Genomic DNA, 14,109 nt, shown 5'->3' on the forward strand with positions numbered 1-14,109 from the left:
CTCCTGTGAAACTGCTTACCACGTGGTAAGGAGAGACATTCAATGTGCGGCAGACTGCGCACTGACAGCCCTGCAACAGGCCCAGAGTGACATGAAGGTGAGACGTTGCTATGTTAGGCAGTGACGTCATTTTCACCCAGCACGGGCTGGATCTTTCGGATTATCAAACATACATTTGATGTCTATTTTACACCTGTACGGGGTTTGGGGAGTGGCGTGTTGCCAGGTGCACCCTGGAACCAGTTAGGGAAGGATTTCCCCCTTACAAGCAATCAAGAGGTGTAATGTAGTGTGAATGCTCTTAAAAGATAACAGTTAAAGTACATTTATTCGTCGCTAAATTAGCATTTTTTTCTGAAACAAGAAGGAAACCTGTTGATCATGAAGATTTTAGCCCCCCTGCAGTCTCTGGCATATCTCCATTTGAGATTTGCTTTGAGTTGCTGGATTAAGGTGCTACTCATGTCTGTTCACCGGTCCTCGCTTTCTTTGGCCCCTATGGCCTTCTTTCCTTAGAGTTGTATCGAAAGGTTTATGCATTTGAAATTCAGATCTGTGGCTTATTGAAAGTGAGGACATATAGGTGAACCACAGACCTGCTTTTTTGGCTCACCTACCAATTATGGGCTTACCTAGGATCTACAGTAGGTGTACAGCCCACCAATTGCATACCATTGGTCTGTTGGACCATTGGTCAGCTTTATTGTCACTCATTTGCTTGCTTCTTATTCAATGGCTTGACTTTCTCTTATTGTGTGTGTCCCACCTCTGGAGCATAGCCTCTTTACCATTCTTGTAATTGTGTGACTTGAATCCTTCCAGTGCTCACTTATAGGGACTACATTTTTCTTTTTGGGTTAACCACCCCATGAGAGTGCATGTGTTTTCCGGCTCTCTCCTCGCATGTTTCTGCTCCAAGCCAAATACTTGTCCCGTGCTCTGTGTTACTCTTTTCCTTTGTGTGCTGCTTGCTTATACATGTTTCCCTCTGCCAAACTCCCCCAAGCCCAAAAAAACAAGAAATTATTGAAGCATCTCCTCCCCATTCTCTGCTCTGTGATACTCACATGACATGACGTAACTGCTGCTGTGCCCCTTTCTGTCCATTGAGTTCCCTTGAGTTAGAGATGTTAGTTTACTGCTTCCCCCAGCTCCTCCTTCTGTTGGGCACATTGAAGAAATATGTTAGAGGAGAAAGTGAAGCATCAAGAAGCTTTGCGATGCACAATGGATCATAGTCAATCAATTCCTCGCTTGAAGTATGTCTTTTGTTTCTATGGTCTGGCCAGAGTCGGTGATTGGCAGACGTTAACCAACCACGGGAAGACGTTCTGAGGACTTATTCTCCCATACCAGGATTCTGAGGCCTTTGGTCATTGTCCATGGCACCTTAGCGCTGATATGAAGTTCCTTAAGGTGGAAATGGGGGGCTGGGGTTCCATTACTAAGACTCCAACTGTTGACGGCTTTTTACTTATATACCAAGACCAACCCACTGAGGGAACGGAAACAAGAATACAATCTTGCTTACATTATGAAGTGCCCCATTGACACTTAAGGTGTTTGATCGCTTCTGACTGGAGCCGGATTTGAACTAGTATTCTGGAGGTAAAAAGACTGCCATCGTCATGCTAAACTAGTAGTTGGTCATAACCCTGCAACAAGACATCTCACAGGCTTGAGGAAGAAATAATGGACATTAGTGACCTCGGGCGGTTGAGGGTCTTTTATTCATACACTGTTACGACAAAATCTGGTGCTAGACATACGTATGTTTCAACTTATCTCCGTTCTTAAAGCTATGGAGTCATAGAGAGTGAACGGAGTAAGAGCAGTGACCGACCCTGGACCAGTCCTAGAATACTTACTTGGTGGTAAAGATGCAAGTCTTGTTGTAGTGACAGTCTCAGTGAAAGCTGAAAGAAAGGAGCTGTGGTTAGGTTCTCTTCTGCAATAACCATGTTAAAGCCAAGCGTCCATATTCATTGTGTTCACGAGCAGAACTTCACCTACCAGCCTTTTTGAGATCCAAGCCTATGGGTGGGAAATTGACCAAGTGAATGCATCATGTCTGCCCTGCACCATTCTAAGGTTGTGCCACCTTGATTCATCGACCTGTGAGAATCACCCACCCTTTGACTGACGGCAGTGTCTTACAGTGTTAGTCTTACATACATAGTGGGTGTAAAGGTGCTAAGAAATTTCCACCAAGCATGGATGTCTGCCGACTTATCCACATTCTGTAGCACTTGGATACCTTCTTTCTATCAACCCTATTTGATTTCTGGTTATATTAACCTAACAATTTCACCACGAACTCCCCGGGCATTGTAAAGGGACTGCACTTTGGTGCTGTACACCTGCTAGACCGCTGCATAATGCAATCGGTGCTAGGAGAAGTGACTATGAAAAACAGCTACTTTGAGATGAGCCAGGTTTTCACACTAAACATGGACTACAGGGGTCATATGGTGGGAGCAGGGGTCTCCACACCATGGCACAGGGATCGTAGTAAGTACTGCATGTATGAGAGGACCCAATAGAGAATGACACACATTTCATGATTTTTTGCCCCATACATGGCTCCTGAGGGTATGTTTGGCTAATTCTTTTTTTTAAAACGCAGTACGGAATCACAAGAAAGCAAGGACTTTATATTAGTAAAAGCACAGAGAAGAATGGTCTCGGTGACATCACGACAATACAGGTACAGCCGGTTAGCAGATTTGTCCAATGTTTTTTTGAGACCTATGGACGTAGTTCTTTAAGGAATAAGAGGTGTCCAAATATTGTTAAGTAATATTTTCTATCCATAGGTCCTTACTCCGCTTCTGGGAAGGTCACAGGTTACCTTGGAGAATATTCACTAGACATCTGAAATACATCAGGTTACTGTATACTATCTTTATCATCTCCTACCTAGTCCACCTTTCCTATTTCTTCCTTTCCAGGTTTCATGAGTACCTCAACTATTGTATCTTTTGATATCTGTATTATCCTTTTGATCTTTAAAAATCTGAGAAGGTAACATTTCATAGTAATTTATTGTGTGGCCATAATTTGATTTGTTTATACTCCCTTTTTTAATGTATTGTTTATAAACTGACATGTACTTCTCAATAAACATATACCAAAAAAAAAAAATACATCAGATAAGGGAATATGGACCATGATTTAATTTGTTTGTTGCACCAAGGAAGCTGTGAATCAGCTGAACATCCTCATAGAAGGCTCATTTGCCAAAGTTTATCCTTAGTTTAACACATGTAGCGTTTCTCTGTTCTGTTAGGGCAGTTTTATGATGTTCTCTTGTTATTGACTGGAGGGGGGTACAGGACGGTAGTTTAAGAACTGGAAGGTCCCTCCTGCACAAGTATTGTTTTCTATTTGCATTTACTTAGAGTAAATATTAGTTTTAAACGTGTGGATATATGTTTGTTTTTGAATATTTTCTGGGGGATAAGCGGTAGAAATGATTTACTGACTAGCTTAAATATTCCAGAAAGACATCTGTAACAGACATGGGTGGCAAGAGTACTTTCAAAGAAAAAAGCAACGAGTGATGTATAAAATTGTTAATATTTTTCCAACTTAAAATAAAAAATAAAAAAAACACGATCTATTATTTTTTGGTGTTAGATTTCAAATCTCTTTCAAAGTAAATGGTACTTAAACTTGACCAACAACGTCTTCGGTAATAGTAAGCTGTTATTTTTTATTTTTAGACGTTGCCTTTCCTCTAAGATTCCTACATCCACGAATGTCAACAGTTCATTGGTATTATTTAAAGTGACCCACAGTGCTGTCTTGCACTAGGGACACGCAACACAGTCTCAAATAATGGTAGCCACTAATTACAACTAGTGTACACCCTTCCTTATCTGCCAAATGATGGCCTCTAGCAGTTCATCTGTTTTGATCCGGCACCAAATGCCTGCAGGTGGAATGTAATCATTTGCACTCCAGACATATTTTCGGTTGTCTCTTACTTCGTCCGTTGTAGTCCATGTCATCTCGATGGCTTTTTCTTGTTAGACTGTCCATTTCATAGTCACCTGGAAAGATACGAGAGGGAGTCAGCGACTGTCAACATGGTGAGCCAACCACAGCAGTTTACACCTGAAGAAGGCGCTTGTCTGATGCTGGCACGCTGCACATCACAACAAATGTAACCTCCCACACTACTTCAAGTGATTAATGGAAACCCTGCTTTGGGGACCAGACACACAGACATCCTATGTTAGAAGAAGGTTAGGTTCCACATTGTAGGTTTTTCAAAGCAATGCTCACTTCCTCATCAGCTAGCGGGGGGGGGGAGGGTGTTATCCTTTTAGAAGTCTTAAGTTAACACCACTCCCAGTAATGTTTGTATTCTCATAATTGTTTCCATGTTTCCATCATTTTATGTAGCCTTATTTCTTATTTCTCATTCTAATCAACAATCGCCTATTTGACAACTTGTTCTAAAGACATCTAAGTCCAAATGACAGCTTCTTCCCTTGACCAGGTTGTGCGATGCTGGGCAATTTACCTTTGTCTCCCTGCTTTAGTTATCTTATTTGACAAAAGTAGAAGAACTCTGAACTTGGTGTTACGCTGGTAGCACAAACTATAGGGCAAAATAATTTTGCATGATCCTGTATTAAATATTGGACGTAAAATAACACGGATGTTAGATATATTGAAAACTGGAAGCAAAACTTGATCAATCAATCAGGGGATTGTAAGTGCACTACTCACCCGTGAGGGTCTCAAGGCGCTGGGGGGGTCCGCAGATCTGCTTTAGCCGAATCAATCAATCAGGGTATTGTAAGTGCACTACTCACTCGTGTGGGTCTTAAGGCACTAGGTGGGGGATTCGGGGGGGGGGGTCCGCAGATCTGTACAATATACTTCCATGGAAGGGTAGGCTTGTATGACATTGGTGATATTGGACTAGGTGGTAATGTGGGGGACATTCAACTCACAGTTTAAGGAAATGGAGGTCAAATCAAAATAGCGTTCAGTGACTTTAACAGAGGGATGATGCAACCACATCAGTTTTGCATCTTTCTTTGAGTGCATGATGTGAAAGATTTAGGGCCTTATCTAGGAATATGTGACGTTACAACGCGATCAAAATGATCGCAGTACATTACATCGCAGTTTTTACAACGCAAGTCGTTACAACGACTTGCGCTGGAGGGCGCTGGACTTAGGAAAAGTATGATTTACTATTCCAACACCAGTCTACGTACAGTAGGGAAGGGGTTGGAATAGTAAATCATACTATTCCTTAGGTTAGAGCGCCATCCAGCGCAAGTTGTTGTAACGACTTGCGTTGTAATACCTGCGATGTAAAGGCATTGCGATGCAATGCCCGCGTGGAAGTGGATGTTTCCCTTATCTAGTGTTGGGCAGATGCAGGACAGAACAAATACTGAGAATAGGACACCGGCAAACTTTTTAGGGGATATCTCACTGAGCCCTACTCTAAATAAGGCCTGAAGCTTCAGCTCCTGACGACAACGATCTAGATTAGTTTGCTTTGTTTTGATTCTCTCCTAAGTCAAAATGAGAAATCGCTTGAGGATTTGACGGTAGAGTGCCAAACAAACTATATTCCACTGCACCGAATGCACCATTGATAGCTTCGCCCTGCCAGGAGCATTGGGGAAGTTTACAGAATGTTTTGTTCATGTTACACAGGGCCCTATTTAGATTTGGGTGGATAGGATACTCCATCACAAATATGGGGGATGTTGCATTCGCGTATGGAAGTGAGTTATAGCCTATGGCACTTATAATAGGGCGGATGGGATACCCGTCACTTTTGTGACGGGTGTCCCATCCACTAAAATCTAAATGAAGTCCATACATTTTAGTATATAATCCGTAGGTATGAGTTATTCGGTTGGAGATAATTTTTTTCTTATACCTTTCAGTATGCCACAATTTAGAAAAATGTACTCATCTATACAGTGGAACGATGAGGCAGGTTGAGGTCAAGAGGAAGAGATTGGACATAGTGAAAGTCGATGTGCATCAGTGGGAACTCAACAAGGAACAAGTGCCCGCTGATAATTCCTTGCTGCGCTCTGCAGAGCATATTATAATAATTATTATGTCATGAAGAACAGCTCCCAGCTTTCAGTCAACACCAAAAACCCAATTCACTTAATACCTATCCTACTTTGCTTCATCCATTTTAGATGACACGCCAGTATGGCTGATGACATTATACACTGGCTGAGCTCCTGAACATAACAGGGTAGGAAAAATGCCCCATTGCCTTTCTCCAGATAGTCACGTGACTCTGGTTGACCAATCAGATGGCTCACATTTCTTGCACTGATTTAGAATACATGGTAGTAACCCGAATATGTCATACCAAAAATGCATTAAAACCTTACAAAAATGAAAACCCACGCTAAACTCATAAGTCATTATTACTTTATTATGTGTATTCGTGATCCTAAGTATTATGCCGTCACACTAATACAAATACTAAAATGCAGGCCCTTAATCTGGGTTTACTGCTAATCTTCACTTTAAAGTAAATATTTTTGATACTTTTGTTTTGCACTATTAATAATTTTGACTGCATATGCAAAATAATTTCTTACAGAACAAGTCTCTACAGCATCCATTGCCTCGCTGCAGTTTCTCCGATTAATGCAGCAGTAAAGCATTCATCATGGTGATTTTAGTGGCTGTAACTCTTTATTGTAACTGGCATGTTTTACTTTCCAACTGAAAAAGCAGGCATTTTGATTTTTGGTTCAAAATAGATTTCACAAAGTAACTCGATATGAGTCATTTCAGCATATGGAGGAGTGCCCTTGTGGGGACATCATGTCACTACAGTTTGTTTTTAGTCCACAGTCGGACAAATGAGTCATCAAGTTGTGTGTATTTTTTTTTAATTGTGCATTGCTTTGGTGTTTAAAGGTTGTTTGTAGCTATTGTCAAATGTAGAAAACCTGGAGGTGCAGATTCCAGAAGGGTAGGCCGTTTTCCTGGGAATTGGTGTGCAACAATCCTAACAGAATGTGCCATCCTCCTGTCCATCTAGACAATCATGTCACAGACAAACAAAACTTTTTTATTTTCGGAAAATGACTACTTTTGACACAAGTTCTGATTTGTAATAAATATACAACCTAGTCCCAAAGTATCAGGTTGCCATTGTCATCAAGTACATATGTGTACTACTGCATTTTCACAGAGAATCTGCTAAACACGTGTGTACTACCATCACATGGCATGTATGTGCACCTTATGCTATAGTAGTTGCTAGATACCAGGTATATCCAGAGGGGAACAACCTTTACAATGCAACTTTTACAACGCACTACCATTACAACGAAACTGTTACAACGCAAGTGGATTTACAACGCATGCCATTACAACGCAAGTCTTTACATCGACTTGCGCTAGATGGCGTGCTAACATTACAAATAGTGTAGTTTACTATCCCAACACCTTCCCTACTGTTAAGTGGACTGGAGTTGGAATAGTAAATTACACTTTTCTAATGTTAGCACGCCATCTAGCGCAAGTCGATGTAAAGACTTGCGTTGTAATGGCATGCGTTGTAAATCCACTTGCGTTGTAACAGTTTCGTTGTAACAGCATGAGTTGTAACAGCACGCGTTGTAACGTCATACATCCATATCCAGAATATGACAGGGATTCCCTTTGGAAGCTATGGGTAGTCCCACTATGCCTAGGCTACCACTAAACCAGCAGCGGCCCATCCATCTGGGCTGAAGGGCCTAGCCCCCTCCTTTTTCCTAGCAAGAAGAATGTCTTTCAGGCAGAAAAATGGTCAGCCTGACAGACATTCTTCTTGTTCAGGTCAGGAAGCCAGGAGCTAGACATGCACTAACTGGCACATGCATCAACGTAGGCTTTTGCGATTCCTTAATTGCGATTATTAAGGAATCGCAATTAAGGAGTTGCAAAAGCCTATGCATGTAGGAATCGCTATAAAAATAGCGATTCCTACACATTTCTTAATTGCGACTCGCAAATTGCGAGTCGCAATTAAGGAATGCCGTCCCATTCATTCCAATGGGCCTCCAGGCCCATAGGAATGATTTGGAGATTGCATGAGCAATTTGCGAGTACCAGTAGGTACTCGCAAATTGCTCATGCAATTTCAAGGGTGCAAGGGTGTCAAAATGACACCCTATTGCACCCCTGAAATTGATCTGTGCACATATCAGCAACATGAAACTTTGAAAAATGCACAAAAGTGCATTTTTCAAAGTTTTTGCAAATTATAATTTGCTCCCCCTATTAGCGAAATCGCTAATTTTTTTACTTTAATGCATTGCATTTAAGGGATCTCAATTTGGGATTCCTTAAATGCAATCGCAATTTAAGTAATCGCAATTTAGAGATTCCTTAAATTGCGATATTTGCATTTGGGATGATGCATCCCAAATGCACAAATACCGGTCGCAGAGGGGCAGATTCTTTGAATCTGCCCGTTTGCGACCGGTTTTTCCTTTGATGCATGTGCCTGTAAATGTGCTTTCTCCTGGCTGCCTGAGCTGAAATCTGTCAGACGGAGGATTTCACAGCCCTGTGGGCTTGACCTCCTCAGCCTGGCAAAAGTGCCTCGAGGCCCTCCCCCTCATGACGAGGGAGAGCTTCACTGGTTGCTTTGGACCTTGGTGCTTCACTTTTAAGCCCTGAAGTGTCCAGGGCTGAGTGTCAATCAGTGGCACCTCGTCACAGAGTGGGGTGGGGTCAGCAGTCTCACTGACCCCATTCCACTCTGTGATGAGTGAAGGACTGCTGCCTTCCCTCATTGGCTGACCTTAGGTCAGCCAATGAGGGAAGCCATCAGTCTCAACCCTCCTGGGACCTCGGAGGTTTCCCTCTCTACAGTGAAGGTAAGTTTTATGCTGTTTTTGAATATTTGGTATGTGTTCGTGTATGTATGAATGTATGTGTATTTGTTAGTGAGTGTTGTGAATGGGTGTGTGTGTGTGCGTGTTAATGCATGGATGTGAGTGAGTTTGGATGTGTGCGTGTGTGTGTGGCTCCCTGCCCCCTTCCTTGTACAATTATCAGTCACCACTACACTATACTGCAGATAGCCATTGTTATGCCGAGGGACAACCACTCTGTAGAGTCAAATTTACATCAACGATGCTTCAAATAATGCCTCAGATACCAACCCTTATGTCAGGGGTCTCATTACAGATTACTTCACTGCACCAAAGGTTTTTCATCCTCCATTCACACCTCACAGATGTGTGCACGCCTATACGGGTTGACAGACAGACACAGACACTCACACACACTTTTGTATTCTGCTGGCATAGTCTCTCTCAAGCTGCACGGCTCTACTGCACATTCCCAGCTGATCTGCTGCCTATGTTCAGTTTCGAACACATTTAGTGAAAGCTTTTATGCTCCTTATCATGATTTGTAGTTGATATTCAAGGCAGAGGAAGTAAGCCATGACTCCATTGGAGTCTCTTGCCACAGCTCACTTGTATTAAAGTTCATTAATATGGTCTACTTCAGAACACCAATGTGCATATTCCACTTCCTAAAATGGTGGCTGCAGCCCTCCGATGAAACCCAGCGGACTTCCAATCTGTCACAGAGAGCCTTGGAAGCTTCCACTCTTGCCAACTGTCTGATCCTAGTACTGTGGTGGATGAGCAAAACATTTTAAACCTGACTCCCGCCAATCACAGCTATTTCTCAAGGCAGGAATGTAGGAGAAGGTTCCCTGGATGCAGATTATGGATGCCCCTCTACACCGGCTACATCTGTGCTTCACCTGGATATTCAGCTTGACACTGACCTGTCCCTGGTGGTCTCCAACGTCCCCAATACCTGCTTTCTCCAATTGGAAAGCCAGTGGAAATCCTTTCCTTGAATTGATTGATCCTCAAATGTATACAGTGGCAATAAATGTCAACGCCATTTATCTATCTGTACCAGAGAAATGGCTACACTGTCTTCAACTAGTCAAAAATAAAGGTAGGAAGTTGATGTGTGGGTTGTACATACTGAACTTACCCCCCCCCCCCCCCCCCCCCAAGGACTGAAATCTTTGCACTGGCTGTCTATTAAACCCATATCACCCTGTTCTTAGATCTTCGACCCAGCTGTCTATTAAACACATATCACCCTAGTTCTTAGAGCTTTGACCCAGCTTCCTTCAAAACCCATATCCACCCCGGTTCTTAGATCTTTGACCTGGATGACTATTAAACCCATATCACCCCGGTAATTAGATCTTTGACCTGGCTGTTTTATAAACTCATATCACCCCGGTTCTTAGATCTTTGACTCGGCTGATTATTAAACCCATATCACCCCGGTACTTAGATCTTTGACCTGGCTGTTTATTAAACTCATATCACCTCGGTTCTTAGATCTTTGACCCAGCTGTCTATTAAACCCAAATCACCCAGAACTTAGATCTTTGACATGGCTGTTTATTAAAACCATGTCAACCCGGTTCTTGAATCTTTGACCTGGCTGCATTTAAACCCAGGATCATGTTCACGGCCCAGACAATCACCCACCCGGCAGCCCATGCCAACATCCATTATATCAGACAGCCAAATTCTATATGTACATACTTCAGTCTGAGCTCGGCAGCATCAAATTCAGGTCCCAAAAGCAAAAACTGTCACTGCCCACAGAAGAACTTTTTCTGTTGTAGCAGAAAAGGATTGAACTTTGCTCCCCTTAATGATTGAGGTAGCTGCCATTCTCAATTATTTTCTGACTTCATTTAAGTAGGAATATTTTTCAGAACACAATTTTAGCTGCCCCTCCTCTTTGCACAGAAGGATCTCTTTGCGTCATTTTCATTCAGTTTTTAATTTATTATTCATCTACGGGCGCACTGATGTTTGTTTTTACTGGCCACGAATTATTGCCTCTGTCGCACTAAATAAATACAATAAGGATGACACAACGGGGTGTTCTTGAGAGGGAAGCATGCAATCTACTAAAGTATGTCTGATTCTTGACTCTGTCTTTGAGAAAGTTAACTCGTGCTTAGAAGGCCCCCAGACGTCACCGGGCAGAGGGTTTACCCGAAAATATCATGTATCAATAGATGGCGGTGAGAGCTCCTGTCTTGAGCGCGTGCAGATGATGCTACGTCAGCCATGCGTGACTACTACGTCTGACGTCCTTGTGCCTGCTGCCAAGCAGAAGACGCCAGGTGGAGACGGCCAGGGCATGTTGTGTCAAGTGGAGAGACGATGTATATACCTTAGCACCAGAAGAATAGAACAGTGATGATGAACTGAAAGATGTGAGTGCAGTTTTAGGAATCACTCAAAGTCTGAAAGTCTACTTCAGTATCAGAATACTGATCTCCAGACGATCAGTCAAGTACTGCAGAGGATTACACAGTGGTCGCTCCTTTTGTTTTTTACGCTGGGCTTTTGTTCGCTTACAAGACAGAAGACAGTAATAGAATACTAGCACCTTTGACCAATGGTATGTAACATGAAAAAAGTGAACTTCCAGTGAGAGATTGAAAGTTGGATCTGGTTGATAAACCAATTTCCATTGATTTGTCAACCTTGGGATGTTTGCATATTCCAACCTGATGTTTTTCATCGCCTCTTCCACCTTCCACATTGGAAGTGAACAGCATGATCCATGGCAAGTGTAGAAGCATTTAATGCATTGAAAGATTAAGGACAGCCTTCTTGCCTAATCAGGGAACTGGCAAGGCTGGGTGGAATATTAAGGACAGCCTTCTTTCCTCATTAGGGGCACTGGTAAGGCAGGGTGTAGATCCCTAAATGCATCAGGCTTCAGTAGACAACATATTGAAACATCAATTCTTCATACACCATTTTAGATTTGTTTGTGGACACTTGAGTACTGCTTGTGTGTTCACCAGTGATAAGAACACTCCAGAAGATACCCCTGGCACAACAATAACATCTCAGCAGATATCCTCGGGGTAACACTGCACTCACATAAACTGCCCCCCCTCAGACATTGCAGCAGAGGCACTCTGATGCACTGCACTTCATTCTATTCCATAACAAGGTATCTCAGGCAGACAAGGAGATCTCCCCATCAACTGCACCAGCTGGAGTATATGCTAGAAGTTTCCACCTGAAGTCATGTGGTAAGTTTTCCAGTACTTGCCTGGTAGAGAGTTTCACAACACCTGCCTACAATGCGCTTGTTGCATCTTGTTTGCTACTCAGACGGACAAAAGGGCAGCAGAGATCGTGGAGACAACTCATCGGATCAAGTCACGTGGCCAGGCTCCATGCAGAAAAATGGTGTTGTCCAAAAAGGTGGACACACACCAATTATGGCCAGCCCCCAAAAAGGGCAAATGATTTTCACACCAGATATATTCTGACACCACAGAGATCAGAATTTATCAAGAGCTCTAAATAGCACCCATTATTATTTCCGCTGAATGGGGCATAGCGTGCAGATTTTGGTGCTTTTCTATAATTTACTGTGGCAGCATAAGAAGGGGCATGGAGTGTGCATGGTGCCACTGCGGTCTAAATGTAATTAATAAATCATATGCATTCTCTCTAGGTTCGTAGGAGTGTAATTCTGTACCTATGTGCTGGTCCATGGGTGCCTCAGGCGCCACTTCAGGACAAACACCATCTCTTCCCCGCCTCTGAGAGCATAAACAAAGCTGCTCCCTGAAGGCTGCATCGAGCGAAGCGATTCATCGGCAGTAATGGGAAGCCCGGGGATATAATGTCTTCAGGTCAGGGGTGTGTGACACAACATTGAGAGTCATATACTGCACCGGATAGCCAGGGCATCAACAGAAGCCATGGATCTGTGTCGTGCACAAGAACTTGAACGGAAGGGCTACAATACGGATACACTTCAGTACTGCCCAAAGTACTGATTATCGGTAATGAGACAAAACGAGCAACGAGAGGTCCAAGATCCCTAGCGATGTGAGTAAACTACCATCAGGAATAGATCATTAGAGGCCTCCGCACCACCGTCTGGTCCTTGGATGATGTTCAATTAACCATCGAGTGGATCTTTGAGATGGTTCTCGGAATCTCTGAGATAACTCCCCCCCCCCCACCCCGTCTCACTCACTGGGATAGGGTGAAAATGGTTCACTTTTAGCCTTATCCTCATATTCCTTTGTACTTGCTTGACTCTGGTGACCTGGAAGCAGTGCAGTGAAGGGCTGTGATTGGTTGTAGGAAAGAAAATGAGCGTGACCATGTGAATGCTTCCTGTCTATCTGGAGGTCAAAAAGCAACCCCTGGAAGTTAAGTATAGCAATCACTCTGCTCATGGTGGGTTTTCAGCTGCAATTCCACTGCAGTAAATCAGACATCGCTCTAACAATCGTGGAGCCTTCACTGACTTCATGACTCCACATTTATAATCTTTCCCCTGGCTTCACGCAGCGCCCAGAGCATCTCCATGGCCCACGCTTCAAGCTTAAAGTTCCCTTGCACAGAGCTGCCTAATGTCTTCACTGGTTTCATGGATTCTTGGACTCAGTGCCCCCTATGGATTGGCCGTGCACCTCCAGGCAACCAATGTAAATGCTGGGACCCCATCTCTGGAACTTCCTTCTACTTTATTCTATATGGGGTACAGTCCATTAGGTTCAGGAAGGGACTGAAAAAGTATTGAACCACTTTTTCCTTATTTCTTTTAACTGATGCTTCCAAGTTGGTGCCATGTGGCAGTTTGGCCAAAGTGCTCATGAAACAAAGGTCCTGGCATCCTTTCTCCCACAGCGCAGGTAACACATAAAACTTCTACAGGTCAAAGTTTTGGGAGGTGCGAGACATCACAAACAATGTCAATTGAAGCAGACATGTTACCAGTGTTATTGCCCTCTAAAGCAGGAGTTCACTGCTATTAATTAATGTCATAAGCCAAAAGACAAAGGGGGAGTATTGGCAGTATTAAGGAGCATATGTATCAAGCCCTTTTCCCGTTCGCAAACGGGACGATCCTCAGAATCGGCCCGTTTGCAAACGGGAAAAAGCCTTTTGAGATGTATCATCCCAAAAGGCACTCGCAAAATAGGGAATCGCTAAATTTGCGATTCTCTATTTTGAGAATGCATTTAAGGAATCGCAAATTGCGCATGCGATTCCCATT

The 14,109-nt window shown here is 43.1% G+C and overlaps 1 protein-coding gene across 7 annotated transcripts in view; it reads right to left on the minus strand.

The window, feature by feature from the left end:
- COL17A1 (collagen type XVII alpha 1 chain) overlaps nucleotides 1-14,109 on the minus strand; it is a 197,079-nt gene that overhangs the window by 160,076 nt on the left and 22,894 nt on the right. For all 7 annotated transcript variants that reach the window (XM_085606993.1, XM_085606976.1, XM_085606957.1 and 4 more), the window contains exons 2-4: nucleotides 3,990-4,055; nucleotides 1,869-1,916; nucleotides 1,068-1,160 (exon numbers count right to left, since the gene is read on the minus strand). In XM_085606993.1, coding sequence (XP_085463119.1) covers nucleotides 1,068-1,160; nucleotides 1,869-1,916; nucleotides 3,990-4,044 — 196 coding nt within the window. In that variant the 5' untranslated portion in view covers nucleotides 4,045-4,055. The remainder of the gene's footprint in view (nucleotides 1-1,067; nucleotides 1,161-1,868; nucleotides 1,917-3,989; nucleotides 4,056-14,109) is intronic.

Source organism: Triturus cristatus, chromosome 1_2 (assembly GCF_964204655.1).
Source record: "Triturus cristatus chromosome 1_2, aTriCri1.1, whole genome shotgun sequence".
Lineage (NCBI taxonomy): Eukaryota > Metazoa > Chordata > Amphibia > Caudata > Salamandridae > Triturus > Triturus cristatus.